The 16,753-nt window shown below is 47.9% G+C and overlaps 1 protein-coding gene and 1 long non-coding RNA gene across 2 annotated transcripts; one reads left to right on the forward strand and one right to left on the reverse strand.

Moving 5' to 3' along the window:
* Positions 1-493: 493 nt before the first annotated feature.
* LOC135286383 (serine/threonine-protein kinase PAK 3-like) lies at positions 494-8,173 on the reverse strand. The gene is made up of 11 exons (XM_064399518.1): positions 8,051-8,173; positions 7,548-7,588; positions 6,493-7,147; positions 6,204-6,267; positions 5,336-5,384; positions 4,219-4,328; positions 3,345-3,462; positions 2,852-2,951; positions 2,247-2,443; positions 1,199-1,336; positions 494-748 (listed from the first exon to the last, which is right to left on the reverse strand). The coding sequence occupies exons 1-11, from the start codon at positions 8,127-8,129 to the stop codon at positions 650-652; spliced, it is 1,650 nt and encodes a 549-aa protein (XP_064255588.1). The 5' UTR covers positions 8,130-8,173; the 3' UTR covers positions 494-649.
* Positions 8,174-8,320: 147 nt separating this feature from the next.
* Positions 8,321-16,704, forward strand: LOC135286413 (uncharacterized). Its single transcript, XR_010350735.1, has 2 exons — positions 8,321-8,798; positions 9,521-16,704. It is a non-coding gene; the product is annotated as an uncharacterized LOC135286413 (long non-coding RNA).
* The last annotated feature ends 49 nt before the right edge of the window (positions 16,705-16,753 follow it).

Below are 16,753 nucleotides of genomic sequence, written 5' to 3' on the forward strand. Positions count from 1 at the left end.
TGATATCCTGAGGATACAAGCTACACAGGGGCCAGGGCACTGGCCACAAAAAGCTGAACAAATTATACTGTAGCAAAAGCAGTTAGAAGTTAAATGGGATTACAAGTTGTACTATATCAAAATCGTTGTGATTGAGAATAATTTGCAGAAGTCAATACATAATAGCAAAGCCAACAACTCCATAGGTATTTATAACAAGCCCAGGGCAGGTTTTCCCCTTGCATGGAGCACTTGGGCCTTCCCCGGGCCCCTTGTGCCCTGCTGCAGAGCCGGTGGCATTTTCCAGCACACACAGCTTGTAACCAAGAGTCGGGTGCAGCCCAGGAGGCTCCAAGCGCCTCCTTCCAGGCTGACTCTGCAGATGCCGAGGCTGCTCTGGGCTCTGCCAGGGCTCTGCTGGGCTCAGCTCTGGGCCAGGCTGGGCCCGCTCTCCCCTCACATTGCTGCGGGCAGCTGAGCCACAGGGGGAGAAGGAAGGGACACGTCAAGGGACTTGAGGTTTAAGAGAGTTTTTATTCAAACAACTGCCATAACAAACAGGCTAACATAAGAACCATAACAAACACACTGTGCTAACTACCATAACCAACTAGCAGTGCTAACTACCAAACTAACTAGTTGTCCTAACTGCTGTAACAAGAAGCTGTCCTCAAGTGCTTCTTCCTCTCCGCTGCTCCCTCAGTTGCTTTGCTGCAGTGATCAGAGGGGTCAGGCTGGAGAGAGGCTTGGCTGATGCTAAAAATGGGTGCTGCCAAAAGAATAAAAAAAAAGGAAATGAACTGTTACTTTCCAGAGTCAAGTTCCTCACAGGCTCTGTTGCCACAGGACAAAGGGAAATGGTTTGAAACTCAGGAGAGGGAAGCAGGCTCAGAGTAGATCTAAGGAGGAATTTTTTAACCAGGAGAGTGGGGAAACAGTGACAGAAGGTGCCCAGAGATGTGGGAGGTGCCTCCTCCCTGGGAACATCCCAGCTCAGGTCAGGCAGGGCTCTGAGCCCCCTGAGCTGCTGGAAGATGTCCCTGCTCGTTGTGGGGCAGCAGGTCCAGGTGAGCTGGAAAGGAGCCTGCCAAGGCAGAGCAGGCGAGGATTCTGCTTGCTTTGCGTGTGGAAAGCAGCGAGACTGGAGACGATGGGAGGGGCCCCCCCAAGAAAACCCCTCCCTGGCGCTGCTGCTTCCCCTGCAGCCCTTGGCATCCACCTGCAGCAGCTCCTGGGCAGCCCAGCGCCACTTCTCGTCCGGCTCCAGGCTGCACTCGAGGAAGTCCCGCAGCAGAGCCGACAGGCGCCGGGGCTCCTGCAGCTGCGGGGTCCCGTTCTGCCGGATCAGAGCGCGAGCCTGCAGGGAAAGCAAACTCAGCGCTCTGCCAGCTTCCTTCACAGCCACACGTGCTCACATCGACCCCGCGCCCTCAGCCCCAGCTCCAGGGGCACTTGCCTCCCTGGCAGAGATGCTGCTCAGAGCTCATTTCTCCATGCCAACCAAAAACCAAACCCTGGTGCTGCCACAGCCATCGCAACATCCAAAGGATCTCGCCTCGAGAGCCAGTTTCATTGGCTGGCTTTTTTTTAGTAGGAACCTCCATTGGAAATAGCACATTTTGCTTCTCCAAATGTGCACACCAGCTTTACAGGCCATTTTCAAGAGTCAGAGTGGTCTGCCTGTGTTATTTCAGAGGATTCTTAGATCAAGTGCATCTCTGCAGTGCCACTGACACCCAAGTAAATGCATTCCTGATGCCCCATCCCAGAAGCAGCCAGTCAAGAAACAGGAGGTTTGTGATGAAGAAAGCTTAGGCTTGGTGACATGGACAAAGTGGCTTGGATTAGGAAAGAAATATGTTAGACTTGGGGGATGTTAAACCATCATCTTCATGTTTTCAACAAGTTTCCCAGTGAAAAGAATCAGGTGGAGATCATCACGCCAAACCTCTTTTAGAAACTCCTGCAGAAAACTTGTTGGGTTTGGGGGTGGGATTTGGGGTTGGTTTGGGGTTTTCTTGCAAGATAACATTACAGCTGATGCACTTGCTTCACATTTTCAGGTCACCCTCACAGCCAGAAGAGCTCCAACAACATAAATCCCAAAGCAAATTGTTGCTGGAGACAGCAGAATATTCCTCTGTGTTGAGGCTGGAGTCCTGTGGGAATTCCCTTCCCCATGTGCAGGAACCACCAGCTGCTGCTCCCAGTGCAGGCTCACCCTGTGCTCACAGGCCCCTGCAGCCCCTGGAGAATTTGCCTCTTACCATGGCCGCCGTTTCCCTGAAGTAAGGATGTTCTCCTTCCACCATCTCGATGGTCACGATACCGAAGGACCAGATGTCCACTTTGGGGCCGTAAGGAGATCTGGTCACAACCTCTGGGGCCATCCAGTGAGCAGTGCCCACCATGGAGCTGCGCTGGTCCTGCTCAGGGCTGAGCTGAGCACAGAGGCCAAAATCAGCTGAGGACAGAAACAAACACTGTCAAAGGCAGCTGGAATGAGGAAACCAAGCACAAAGATTCCCCACTCTCAGTCTGAGAATGCACTAGTGAAGTCAGCTGGACAAGTCCAACAAAGGAAAGATGGAACTGGACCCTTCAAGAAAGCCTCAGCTTTCATACAGTGGCTGTTACTGATTCCCTTGAAGCTTTAGATTCCCACTGCTGCCCCTCTGGAAGGGCCACAGCCAGAGCAAAGGCACTGCTGACGCCCTGCTCCTCTGCTGAGCTCTGTGCTCGGGCAGCCGCTCTCAGCTGGCAGCAGGGGCCGGGCAGTGCCCCCAGCAGCCCTTGTGGGGCTCTGGCCGTCACTGGGAAGCAGCCCCACACCCGCAGCCCGGGAGCGCCGTGCCTGGCCAGGAACACCCACCCAGCCTGACAGAGCCGTCCATTCCCAGAAGGATGTTGGAGCTCTTCACATCCCTGTGGATCACCCGCTTGGAATGGAGGAAATCCAGGCCCTGCAGACACTGAGAGAGAACAAGAAACACCAGGGCAAAAACCAGTGGCCGGAATAAATCACACAAGAAAGGACAGTTTAGAATTCTGCCAGCAGCAGCTTTGCTGGGACAGGCCAGGAGTGCAGTGCACACAAGCTCCAGGCAAACGGTTCAAGGCAAAGCTGAGAACAGCAAATCTAATCCAAAAAAGACAGAGAGTACCACAAGAGCTGGAGAGAGAGCAAGAACAGAGTAGAAGTACAGTGATGCTGGCAGGCCGTTCACTGCAGAGGCTCTTTCTTCTCCAGCTCATCAAAACAACAGAGAAACAAAGCCCTGAGCATGGAGCCACTCCTGTTCTCACGCCCTGTTTGGAAGGACCATCGTGTCCAAGGCATGGGAGTGACAAGCAGGATCCCTCACCTCCTGACTGACAGCTGCCATCTCTCCTTCAGTCATGCGTGTCTGTCTGACAACGTCCTGCAAAGTTCCTCCATCCATGTATTCCATGACCAGCCAGAGATCTCCATCAACAAGGAAGCTGGGAGAGGAAAACAATGGCATGGAGATGAATGTGCAGTGCTCCATTCCCCCGTGGAAAAGCCTGGAGTGCAGTTTTGTTTCCAGGTCACTTGTCAATGAGGACAGAATCAGATGGAGAGACACTCCTGCCAGGCTGCCCAGCCCTTGGAATCTGCACAGTCTGAAGGAGAAGGAGACACCTGTGAGAAAGGAGAGGCCTTAGATGGCAAGCAGGGGAAAATGCAGTTTAGCAAAAGCCCAGATCAATGTGGAGCCACAACCCTTGGCTCCAGCTGGTTCAGCTTCTGAACTCATCAGTTCCACCATTCCCTCCAGAACAAGGCAACAGAACTGCCAGGGTTATCCAGGGGAGGAGGCCATGCAGCACTTGGGACAAAAGCAGTCAGAAAACCTTTCAGAAAGTCCCTTCAGAAACAGGCAAGGCCAGTGAAAAATGGGCAAATGAGGCATTTCTGGAAACAAGAACCTGGTCTTCCTGGCATCTGTAGCAATGGGAAAGGGCTGGGAAGAAGAAGCCAAGGAAAATAATTTCTGCTGTGGTTTATCAGCACTTGTTGTGAGACACAGCAAATGGGGTCAACATGAAGGAAAAACCAAACCAAAGCAACAAAAGCACAAGGAGGGAGTGAACTGCCAGGCTGTTGTTTTGGGGAGATATGGCCGGGTCAGGCATTTTCAAAACAGGCTACAGACTACGGATGCCAGGAAAGGGTAACGCAGGGCCTGTGCACGGGATAAGACCTGAAGCACTCACCTGTCCAAAAAGTTGACAATGTTGGGGTGCTTCTTGTCCTTCAGGAGCAGGATTTCCTTCACAGCTCGTTGCCTGTTCTGCCCTGTGAGACTCATTTTCTTGATGGCCACCTGGAGGGACATGGCAGACCTGGAACTGGAGGAGTCTGTGGCAGGAGGCCACAGCAAACACGGAGCGAGTCTTTTTGGAGCGACGGAGCCTGGCTGTGCCAAACTGCCTTGGGATGGGACACCAGAGCTCAGCAAGTGCCATTCCCACAGCCCATTGCTCTGCTGGCTGGGGGCTGCTTACAGGACACATGGCCAGAGACATTGGGCCTTGCAAGCTCTGCAGAAATGGTCCCCCAGCTGTCAGCCTCTCACAACATTCTCTGCACCTACAGTCTTCTCAAACAGCCTCAACACTCTTATTATTATTCAAACACATTTTGCAACCAGGAGGTAATTCTGGTTCTGTGAGAGCAGAGCAAAACAGCTGGGAACCCTTTAGCAATTCTATGGGATTTGGTCATGATTCCAGATGCAGCTGCTCTGTTTGGGATTGCACAACAAAGCAAACAGGCACATCCATTGCTCAGGTGATCCCTGTCACAGGCTGTCACTGACACCAGAGCCAAACACAACTGCAGGATTTAGGAGAGAGCTTGGCTCTGAACATCCATCTTCTCATTTCTCTCCCTCTCCCTCTGTGAACAGCTGAAGTAGGACTAAAACCCCAAACTGGGCCCAAGCAGGATCTCTCCCTAATTAGGCCATGAGGTACCCTTTGAAGCTGAAAGGCAGGATGGAAAAATTGCTAAATACTGTTCTCCTCTGAGGTTGGGGTGAAGATAAATTGGGCCTCAGTCTCCAGCAGCTGATGCAATCCCACTTTTTGATATCAAGACCAAGCCAGCGTGTCCTGCTCTGACAGACACCGCTGCCCTCCTTGCATTCCTTTGGGCACTTCTGAAGGACCAAGTGTGTCCCAGCTGTGCTCTGCAGGCTGACACTGCTCTGCCTTCAGAGGAGCAGCCTGTACAGGAGAGCTCTGCTGGCCCCAAAGCTCCAGCCACAGCTGCCAGCAGAGGGGAAAGCCCTGGAGAGCTGCCAGACGTGCTGGGCGTGTTGGCACTGACCTCTCCTCCAGTGGCCCTGTCGAGTCCTTTAGAAACGGCTCCAAAAGCCCTGGAAACAAAACAGCAGAGAAGAAAGAAGCAGCGCTTTAGGCCCTGGCAGGGAAAGCCAGCCCAGACAGGAGATCTCTGCTGCCTGCAGCGTTCACAAACACCTGGGGGCATCGACCCTTCCAACAACAGCGCAGCAGCCACCAGCCCTGTGCCAGGCAAGGTGTGCAAGGGAAAACTGAGACCCAACACGAAGGAATTGGGCTGCAGCAAATCCCAAATGTCCACCCTGAATTGCTTTAGTTCAAAACCTGAGGTGAGAAATGAGTGTCTAAAGAACTGGAAAAGAATGCATTTCATCCTTTTCCATTTTCTGCCTAAGACCTGCAGGTTCCACAAGGACCCTGCCATCAGGCAGGTGATGCATTTTCCCCCAGAGTGCATAAGCTCTGTGTCTGTTACTGAATGTCTGGGGTCTACTGCCTGTGCTAGAATAGAGCACTTATTAGTTCATCTCTGGTTTCTGTTTCTAAACCATTAGGTAAATAATCCTGACTGGTGGATACTTTTTGAAGCAAAATATTTGAAAGAAATCTTCTTGAGAACTGTGTTCTGACAGTCACCAGATGGTGAGTTGCTCTTTTAGGCAGTCCAGTTCCAGGGACAGAAGATCTTCCAGATCCTGTTCCGTGCTGCAGGCAGGACACTGCCAGCCTCAGGGGCCTTCTGCCCACAGCTATCAATTCTGGTCAGGGCTGAGAGACAGCAGGATGGCAGCCCAGTGTCTGCAGGTGTTTGGAGCTCTCCTGACTTGTCACTTGATCCTGCACCAGCACAACACCTGGCCCTGCTTGTGCAGAAGTAGCTGCCGTGCACTTACCCTTGGCCAATCTGCTCCACTTCCAGGTATTTCTGGGCAGGCTGCGCCTTGCTCACAGTGTTCCCTGAAAGAAACCACATGGAAGACGCTCCCTCCCAGAGTGAGAGCTGCCCTGCAGCAGAGCCAGAAGGCAGCCCCACTCCCTGGGGCCGTGAGCCCCTTGGTCTCAGCTGAGGTAGGACAATAAATGACTCGGGGACATTCAGCTGCAGGGCAGCACTGGGTGCAGCTGATGCCGAGACACAGACACAGCACCCTGCTCGGGCACCCAGGAACAGAGCAGACGTACTCAGCTGCATCAGGCACCACTCCCCTCTCCCCTCTGCCTGCAGGGCTGCGCTGCTGTCAGAATGTTCAGCCCAGGATCCCACAGTGGAGGGAGGTTCAGTGTCCTCTTCCCGAGCAGAGGGAGGTTCTCCATCCTCTTCCCAAAAGGCTGCAGCTTCTCCATCCTCTTCCCAAAACGGTGCAGGTTTGCCATCTTCTTTCCAAGCCAGGGGACATTCACTGTCCACTTCCCATTCTGGGAGAGGTTCATGCTCCTCTTCCCAAGGCACAGGATGTCCTCCGTCCTCATCCCACACTGGGAGATGTCCTCCGTCCTCATCCCACACTGGGATATGTCCCCCGTCCTCATCCCCCAGCGTGGGAGCTGGGCCATTCTGGTCCCACACCAGGGGACATCCACCGTCCTCGTCCCACGCCGGGAGATGTCCACTGTCCTTGTCCCACGCCGCGGGAGCCTCGCCGTTGTATTCCCACACCGCGGGATGTTCGCCCTCGTCTCCCAGAGCAGCGGGAAGTTCACTGTCATCTCCCGGCACTGAGGGAAGGTCACCATCGTCCCCCAGAGCAGCAGAAAGCTCACTGCTGTCTCCCTCCTCTTTGGCCTCCTCTTTGGAAACAGAGGGAGCCACAGGAGGTGCTGGTGCTGCTTTTGTGCCCTGTGGACAGAAGGCAGCGTGAGGGACGGGAAGTTCTATCTCAGTTATCACCTTATTTATCCTCAGCTGCACATCCAGCTGCACTAAGCAGAAATTGGGTTTGGAGCTGTTCACAGTAACAATGGGCTAAAGTCAACATTGCCACTTATTGTTGGGTATTAGATATTCCAGCATGGCTAAAGCCAGCAAGCAATCCTCTGCCTGCAAAAGCAGACCTGCAGCTCTTCAAAAGCTCTTCAGCAGAAAAGGAGAAAACTGCTGGGGATCCCTTTGCTGCTGCTGCTGCAAAGACACTGACAGGAACTTTCCTTCAGCCTCCCAGGCTGGCGCCCAGGTGCCACATGCCGAGCTCACAACTTGCTGCACAATTCCAAACACCAGAGGTTCCTTTCCCACTCACCGAAGGAGGAGGAGCTGCTTGGGATCCAGACATGAGGTGCCCTGCAACGGGAGAGGGAACATGAAGCAGATGCTGTTAGGAGAAAAACTGCCTGTGGTGGGAAATGCCACGGAGCAAGGCAACCCCGAGAGAGCATTTTGCTTTCACAGCATCCCTGCAGGAGCCACAGGCCCTTCCCACAGCAAGCAAGAGAACAGCACAAAATACTGGGCTGGGTCAGTTCTTGGCTGGAGCAGCAAAGGGAGGGAGTTGCAGGCTCTGCTGGCACAGAGTCCCCGCTTGAGGGAACAGAACCCCCCAGGGCTCCTTGCAAATGCTGTGCACGCCCCGCTGGCTGCAGACACCCCCTTTTTCAGCTGCAGCTGCTGGCAGGAGCTCTCCCAAAGCAATGGTGTCTTCATGGCAATTTGGTTCCAAAGTCTGCTCAGCTCCAGAGGGAGAACAGAAAGCACACAGCAAGGCCAAAGCCACAGATGCTGCACCGAGGCAAAACCTGGACTTACGTGCCAAGTGGGTTAAAAAATACCCCGAATAAGCCACAGTGTACAGGGTGCCAACTGCAGCAAGCACGTGCTGGATCATCTTGGTTGCGCTGCACACGTCTGCAGCCTGTAGCCCTGCAAGCACAGAAGGACACCCGTCAGGCTGGGCTGGCTGCTGAGAATGCCTCGGGCAGGAGGATCCTCCGGCAAGGAGCCCAGAGCCACTCTGGACACTGAGGCCTCCGTGTCCCACAGCAACGGGAACACCACGGCGACGTGGCAGTGTTCCTGTGACAGCACAGCAGCAGCTGACGCAGAAACCGCCTGGAAGCTTCTCCTGTGTCACAAAGGAGCACAAAGAACCCTCCCAGGGCACAGCCTCTTGCCCAAAGGATCCAAGAGGAACTTGGAAAATGCAGCAAACAAGGACACGCCATAGCCCAGCCCGAACACTGAGGAGGAACAAGGACAGCACCAAACCAAAGGAATCGTGACCTTTAGTCACTGATACTTCTGACTAAAAACAGCAAGCCTTGTTCCACCTGGGATCTTTGTTCTAGTTCTAAAAACAAGCATGGTTCTTCAGTCTAAATACACAGAAGGCAGGAACTGGGGAGGAGGTGGGATTGGGAGAGAGGAGGAGGAGGGAGAGAGGAAAAGGAGGAGCAGAAAGGGGAGGATCAGGAGCAGGAAACGAAGGAGAAGCAGGAGGTTCCAGTGCCCCCTGTGGCCGCAGCCACTGGACCATCGCCCCCCCCTCGTGCTGCAGGTGAGCAGGGAGGGGGAGCTCGTCCCAAATCTATCAGGGGGTCCCTGAGAGGGTTTTATACTGGGGTGTCTTTGGAGCTCACAGATTGTGGAATTGAGCCCCAAATATCGTCTGGTGTCCCTGGGAGGTTTATTCTCTGTGTGTGTAGGTTTGGATCTTGCAGGATCGCAGAGCTGAGCCCCTTGGGGGGATCTTTGGGCAACGAGATGGGAAATTATTTATCTAAAACAGAATGGAACGTTTTTTACCTTGAGACAATTTTACAGGATGAAGGACGTTCAGACATGTCAAAACATGAACTGAAAGACATTAATCTGGGTAAAAGCGAATACTGAAAATATAGACTTGAAGTCTGCTTTTGCCTTTGATTTTTGGGATCAGATGAACTGGAAAATTTATAATCTAGTCTCTCTCAAAAAGGAAGAGACTTTGGTCAAACTAATGCCTGTCTCCAGAACGTTAATGGAGAGTTTTAAACAGTATGATCGTAATAGAGACTTTCTCGATCACCAAAACAGAACATCTGGTTCTGAGACTTTAATTCCAAGTTGTGCTGGGTCTTTGTCCTCCTCTGGGGGGATTTCGGGTTTTGTTCGGGGTTCCTTCCTTTCGGGTTTCTCCAGGCAATGTGGACAGCACCCCAATCCCCGGGAAGGGGGAATCAGATCAGCTTCTAGCTTCTGTCGTGTTCTCTGTTTCTTCCATTATTCCCTGTGTCACAGATGCTGCAACCAGGCGTCCTCCATTCCTCCACGGAGTAGTCCATCCCCAGATTTCCCGGGAAAGCGTTCAGGATTTTCGTTATGTTCCAAGAATTCGGGGGATCAGGGGTCGTGTTCTGGGGAGGTTGGGAGTCGAGCGGGTCCAGGAGATGAAAGTTTGGGGAGGCTTTGCAAAACAGGGGCTGCTGTTTCTGTGCCCTGTTCCTCTTCCAAACAAGTTGCGGCCGGATCTTGTTCTGAAGTTGTGCAGGGGGAGTCTGCCGTGGGGGATTCCAAATCTGCTCTGCCTGGCCGAGGGGCTGTGGGGGTCACTCCTGCCACTGTTTCCGCTTCCCGGGAAGCCATCCCCTCAGATCAGGCTCAGGCAGGCAGATTGCTTTGTAGTTCTGAGAATTCTTTTTGTATAGCTTCCTCCCCCAAGCCTCTTCCAGGGTTTTCATTGCTTTTGGTTCCCCAGCCTCTGGTTACAGGTGGTGGGGAGGCTTTGGATTTGTCTTTGCCTGCAGAGGAGGGGCAATGGGGAGGACAGAGGCGGCGGGCGGCAGCCAAGGGCCGAGCAGGGCCAGGATGACTCTGCCCGGAGGAGGAAGAGCGGGGGGGGGGGAAAACAGCATGTTGAGACTGCAGCTTGGAGCTGAGAGTTTTCCAGCTGTATACCCACGTGTGGGGATAGGGTGTGGAACCTGTAACAGCCCATTGGAAGTGTTACAAATACAAAATCGGGACCTGCAGTTTGAGAGCAGCCCGATTCGTATGATTCTAATGAAACGCAATTTACTGAATTGAGGCCTGATATATCAGACTCTGGTTCTCTTTCTTTAACCAATAAAACACATTCCTCGGCCGCTACCTCCATAGGGGGGGCATTGCTGGGATTGTGGAGCTCTGCTCTGCCCTTCCTGGCAGGGCTCCCGGGGAGGCGTGTTGCTCAGGCAGCGCTGCTGCCAAGACCTTGGAACTTTGCTCCCCGGCCCTTCCTGACAGGGCTCCCAGAAAAGTTTGTTGCTGCAGCCACACCTCTGCCAAAAAGAACTTGGAGCTTCTTGGCAGAGTTCCTGGGACAGCTGATGACTGTGACAACACTACCTGTTCTTCTGTAACAGAAACAGGAGTGATGAGAGGGAAAAACAAAACACAATCTAAATCAGAGGTAAACCTTCCATTGCAACTACCTAATTGGTCTAATATTAATCAAAATTTAGAAAAATATTTGGATTCAAAGAAACAATTCCTTGCCTTATCTGTAAGATATGGTTGTAATGATGTAAATCCATGATATGCAACTCTGTCTCACCATGATACAAAAGAGCTCCATCAAGCTTTGAAAGAAAGTGGGTTCTCTTCTCCTTATTTTAATAATGTGTTGAAAAGTGTATTTAATTCTTATGACTTAGTCCCTGCTGATTGTTGAAATGTGGCTTCCGTGATTTTAACCAATTCACAATATCTTTTATGGGAATTACAGTGGAAAAACTTCTTAATAAATTGGTTGAAAGCTATGAAAATACTCGCTATGAGAATATAGATATTACCCAATTAGCAGGTGATCCACCTTTCCATAAACCAGAAAATCAAGCGGTGGAATTGCCTTGGGATGTACTAACAGATATTAAAGATGCTGCTAGAAAAGCTTTATTTTCAGTTGAGCCAGCTGGTACCCATGTGAATACTTATACTACTATCAGACAAGGTGAAACTGAGTCCTTTGGTTCTTTCCTAGATAGATTAACCCAAGCAGTCGAAAAACAATGTCCAGATGAACAAGCTCATTCCTATATTATTCAAAACCTTGCTTTTGTAAATGCTAATGAAGAATGTAGAAAAATTATTTTAACTTTACCTGATCAGCCTCCAACTGTAACACAGATGCTAACAGCTTGCAGTAAGCTTGCCTCTTCACAACATCTTGCTAACGTGCAAGTCAATGCTTTTGGAAAGCAGATTGCAGAATGTCAGGAAAAGTTAGGAAAAACATTGGGAAATAATTTAGCACAACAAATGGAAAAATTTGAAAAGGCCCTAGAAGCACAAACAAAAACTTTGGAAAAATCTGTTGGTACTGTACCGTTGGACTCTGGTAAAAAGGCTTGTTGCTTTGCTTGTGGTAAGCCAGCACACATCAAAAAGGATTGCCCTACAAAAACAATTCAACCTAAACAACTTTCTATTTGCCCTCGATGTCAGAAAGGGAAGCATCTTGCTAAGCATTGTCACTCTCAATTCAACATCGATGGCAAACCTTTGTCGTTAAACTCAAAAAAGAGCGTGGATTAGCACCGTGCCTTGACACAAGCAGTGGTACCTCCTTACAGCAATTACCCAGCCAAGTGGCATTGGTACCTCAATCATTTATCCCACAGTCAACCATTCCGCAAATGGTTCCAGCTCAATACCCTCAAATACAAGGTTTGAATTGGCCTCCTCAAAATTGATACACCTTTTAAATAATTTTTGTTATGAAAGCATTCCTACTGGAATTGTCAATCTTTTTCAACAAAGACAAGATTTTTTGATTCTAGGCAAAGCTAGCAACAAAATTCTTGGCCTTTCAATCCTTCCTGCCATTGTTTCAGTAAATTGTAATGAAGAGCTAGTAATTTTAGCTCTTGCATTTAGTGTTCCTGTGGTAATTCCACTAAAAACACCTATAGCTATTGCATTTCTTCTATCCATGAATACACCCAAGCAAAACAACTTTCCAAACAATTCATTTATGTCTGTGCCATTTGGTACCTCAGGTCCTGAGGTCTTTTGGGTGCAATGATTCTACACTACATGGATGATTTGCTCATCGCAGCTCCAGTGCAGAGAGAGATGGAGCAAACCCATGCCAGTGTTGTTACTGAAATCCGAAATGCTGGACTTGAAATTTCTACAACAAAAATCCAAGAAGTTCCACCCTGGAAGGATCTGGGATGGAAGATGACGGAAAAAAACAATTACACCATGGAAGATACAGCTCTGGACCAATGTCAACAATCTACAAGATTTACAACAGCTTCTAGGAGAAATCAATTTGGTCAGACCTGTTTTGAGAATTACCAACGATGAACTGGGTCCACTTTTCAATTTATTTTCAATTCCACCTCAATTTCAAGAGGAAGCTGTGACATCAACTCTCCTAGAACTCTTACACCTGAAGCTCGTGCAGCCCTTGACAAGGTCATGGAAGCCCTCCAAAGACGACAAGCTCATCGCTGTGTTCCAGAAAAGCCTTTCTTTTTTGCAATTTTAGGAGAAAAAAATGCAACTTTGTGGTCTCATGTTTCAGTGGGACCCTCTGAGAGAGATCCTTTGTTGATAATGGAATGGATTTTTCTTCCCTATAGGTTTCCAAAGACTATTTTTACAGTTTTAGAGATGATGGCACAAATTGTAATTAAGGCCAGAACAAGATTGTTAAGTTTAGCAGGTCAAGAATTTGCAGTTATCTATTTACCATTGAAAAAAAAATTATCTTGATTGGGCAATGCAAAATTATGATGATTTGCAGTATGCATTGTTGAACTTTCCAGGTGTTTGTTCTGTTCATTACCCAGCTCACAAATTATTGTAAGCAAAATTGAGTTTTAGAGAGAAACCTATGTTAAGTGAAGAACCTTTAAATGCAATAACTCTTCACTGATGGATCTGGCAAAAGTCACAAATCAGTCATAACTTCGTTGAACCAAAAAACTAATGCTTGGGAGTCAGACATTCAAACAGTAGAAGGATCTCCTCAGATTGTTGAACTTGCAGCTGTGGTTCAGGCTTTTCAGCTCTTTCCACAACCTTTTAATTTAATTACAGATTCTGCTTATGTTGCTAATGTAGTTAAAAGAATAGAAGGATGAGTTTTGAAGGCTGTTAGTAATGAGACTCTATATCGTTGGCTTTCATGTCTTTATACAACTTTGCAATACAGAACTAATCCATATTTTGTTTCTCACATCAGGCTCATTCTTCGCTTCCTGGATTTTTAGTGGAAGGAAACGCGAGAGCAGACAAACTGACAATGGTTATCTCAAACCCTTTGCCAAACATTTTTGAACAAGCAAAACTGAGTCATGCCTTTTTTCACCAAAATGCACAAGCACTTGTGCGAATGTTTCAAATTTCCAAAAGTCAAGCTAAAGCCATCATCAATACTTGCCCTGACTGCCAGCTTGTGCAGCCTCCTGTTTCCACAGGAGCGGTCAACCCATGAGGCTTGCAAAGCCTGCAGTTATGGCAAACAGATGTCACTAAATACCTTTCCTTTGGTAAATTTAAAAATATTCATGTCTCAGTAGACACCTTCTCTGGTGCAGTTTTTGCTTCTCTTCACACAGGTGAAACAGATAGTCATGCCTATCACCATTTCTTGCAAGTTTTGCTTCATTGGGTGTGCCCCAAGAAGTAAAAACTGACAATGGTCCCATATGTATATCTCAAAAATTGACCACATTTTTAAAAGAATGGGGTGTTTGTCACATCTTTGGTATTCCTCACTCTCCCATGAGTCAAGCAATTATTGAGAGAGTACATCAAACATAAAAACGCATTCTTGATCAACAGAAGGGGGGACTAGAGGTCACACCACAGATGAGGTTGAACAAAGCTTTGTATGTTTCTAATTTTTTAAACAGTTCTGTTGCAGAACCCAACCCACCAATTTTTAGACATTTTTCAAATAACACACAGGCAAAACTGAAAGAAAATCCCCCTGTTTTAATTAGAAACCCTGATACTGGGCAAATTGAAGGTCCTTTTTGATTAATCACTTGGGGCAAAGGGTATGCTTCTGTCTCTACAAGTGCAGGAATTAAGTGGGTCCCAGCCAAAAACATCAAACCGTATCACACCCCAGAATGTGTTGACGAGTCCAAGACCACAGAAGCAAGTACGCAGATGTGAGCCCAACACAGGGATCACAGGTCACACCTGACATGCCTTGTTCATCGTTGGAACCTGCAAACTCTGATTTTGTGCTGTTTTTAAATGTGTCAGTTGTTGGTTTCATAGAGCTGATTTTTGGCGAAAGTGTGGTTTTTGCTTTTTTACATCATAGATCCCCTCTATTGGACTTTCAAAGGTGAAATTTTATTTTTAGGTCAAAAGCAAGGTTTTCAAATTGATACATATGGGAACATTTTTTGCCAAAGATTAGCTCATGAGAAGGATGGAGCAAAATCGAAAGCTATGCTGGTGTTGGTTGGTTTTGATTGCTTCTTGTAATGCAAATTTCCTGTGGAACAACCAAAAACAAATGTTTGGGTGACCTTAGCCAAGGCAGCAGGCTCAGATACCATATGTCGGAACCAGAAAAGCCTTTCTCAACCTGTCTAGTTGGTGTGCCAGTAAAGGATTTGACTGTGATCAAAAAGCAATCTAATAGTAAGCCTGGTGAAATTGACAATGGGAGCAGGTCCTGTATTGAATTGGAACATTTGGGCCAAAGAACTTCCCAAAGCAGTATCTGAACCCCAGGAATTAGAAATCTTTGGTTCTTTAAAAATGGATTTTTGCCTTACATTTACAGCTAATGATTGGCTAGAAGGTGATCCTCCAAAGTATAATGTTACTCCTCATTATTTTGCATACAGAAATTTAAGTTTTTGGTGTAATTATTCAAACAGTTGGGATGTGCTTTCCGAGGCTGACCAATATCCACGACAATTGCCAAAAGGATGTTGGTTCATTTGTGGAGATAGGGCTTGGCAGGGCATCCCATCACGCCTTGAAGGTGGCCCATGTAGCATTGGGATCCTCACTGGGATAGCCCCTACTGCTAAAGCAGTCATTAAGAAGAAACATAGGGGAACAAGATCTGCTCATCATTATGATAAGACTTGTAAGAGTGATTTCATGCCTTGGAATGCTGCCAAAAGGGTTTCAGCAGGTTTGTTTTTACCCCATCTGGCTTCAGCAATGGCATTAAAACAATTAGATTGTGTTGGATGTTGGCTGAGTAAACAAACTAATGCCACATCCACTGCAATCAGTGATGTGATGACAGATGTTCATAGTGTTAGACATGCTACCCTTCAAAATAGAGCAGCAGTTGATTTTCTTTTACTGGCACATGGACATGGTTGTGAGGAATTTGAAGGATTGTGTTGTATGAACCTGTCTGATCATTCTGAATCCATCCACAAAAGTATACAAAAGCTGAAAGATTTGACAGCTCAAATTAAAGAAGATGGTGGGTCCTGGTTAGATGATTTGTTCCAAGGAGCTTTGCACCTTGGCTAAGGGAACTCTGTAAAATAGGTCTATATGTGTTGGGTGTTTTGGTGGTGATACTGTAGTAATACCTTGCATACTCCGGTGTGTGCGACGAATGATGGACAAAACTACCAAAGAAGTTTTTATCATACAAGAGACAGAGGTAGGAAATGGATTCACAGAGAGTTCTCGAAATCTCACAGAGATGATGGATGAAGGTGTAGACATGAAGGAAGGTTTTGAATTAAGACGAGATTTTTTCTAACAATAATTTATAATTGTTATCACACATGCCCTTTGAACTGACTGGACTTCCACAGCATTAAAATTGTTGTGTTGTAAGATAGCAATGCTTGGTGCAAGCAAAAAGACGCGTTTAGTAAGTAATAAGCTGATATGTTATAGTAGAGCTACGAAACGCAAAGTAGTTAATAAATGACACGGTTATGAAGGTTTCTCTTTAGGTGAACCGAGAGGGGGAATTGTGAGAATCCATAAAATCAGAGGGTTTTGGGAAAGCTGTGAAAGGCAGGTCTCAGAGACAGCAGAACTGTGATTAGAGCTAAGCAGTGGCCATAAAATAAGTTAGCAGAAAAATTATGTAAAAAGTAGAAATGTAAGGACAAAGAAACAATGGTCTGTGTATTAACACTTGTCTAGAATAACTCCCTAATCTGCAAAAAAGTATATCTAGCAAGATACTAGGAAGTTCTAAGCTTAATAATGGAGCTCTGTGCATTGTGTTTTAAGGCTTACAAACAGGTATTGCATTCGAAATAAGCAAGCATTGTTTTAACCAAAAGTACATGTGCTTATAGTGGTTGGATAGAACTACTGTCAATATGCTTCTTCTTTGTGTGATTGGTCAAAAAACTTATAAATAAGTTGTAACATTAAGTTCTTGGTCTGCTGCCTGGGATATGAGCTGCTGGCATCTTCCCATTGTCATAACCATGTAATGAGACTGATGCTGGAAAATAAAACAGCTCAAGACGCGTTCCTAGCGGTCCCGTCCTGTTTGTGATTTGTGCATAGACTCCCAGCCAG

The sequence above is a fragment of the Passer domesticus genome, chromosome 26 (assembly GCF_036417665.1).
Source record: "Passer domesticus isolate bPasDom1 chromosome 26, bPasDom1.hap1, whole genome shotgun sequence".
Classification (NCBI taxonomy): Eukaryota; Metazoa; Chordata; class Aves; order Passeriformes; family Passeridae; genus Passer; species Passer domesticus.

What these genes read in the sequence shown, in the direction of transcription:
- LOC135286383 (XM_064399518.1), bottom strand. Translation starts at nt 8,129, where the DNA reads ATGATCCAGCACGTGCTTGCTGCAGTTGGCACCCTGTACACTGTGGCT. An exon ending in GTGGTGCCTGATGCAGCTGA is followed by an intron (nt 6,268 to 6,492) that starts GTACGTCTGCTC and finishes GGTTTCTTTCAG; the next exon opens with GGAACACTGTGAGCAAGGCG. An exon ending in GTGGAGCAGATTGGCCAAGG is followed by an intron (nt 5,385 to 6,203) that starts GTAAGTGCACGG and finishes TTTTGTTTCCAG; the next exon opens with GGCTTTTGGAGCCGTTTCTA.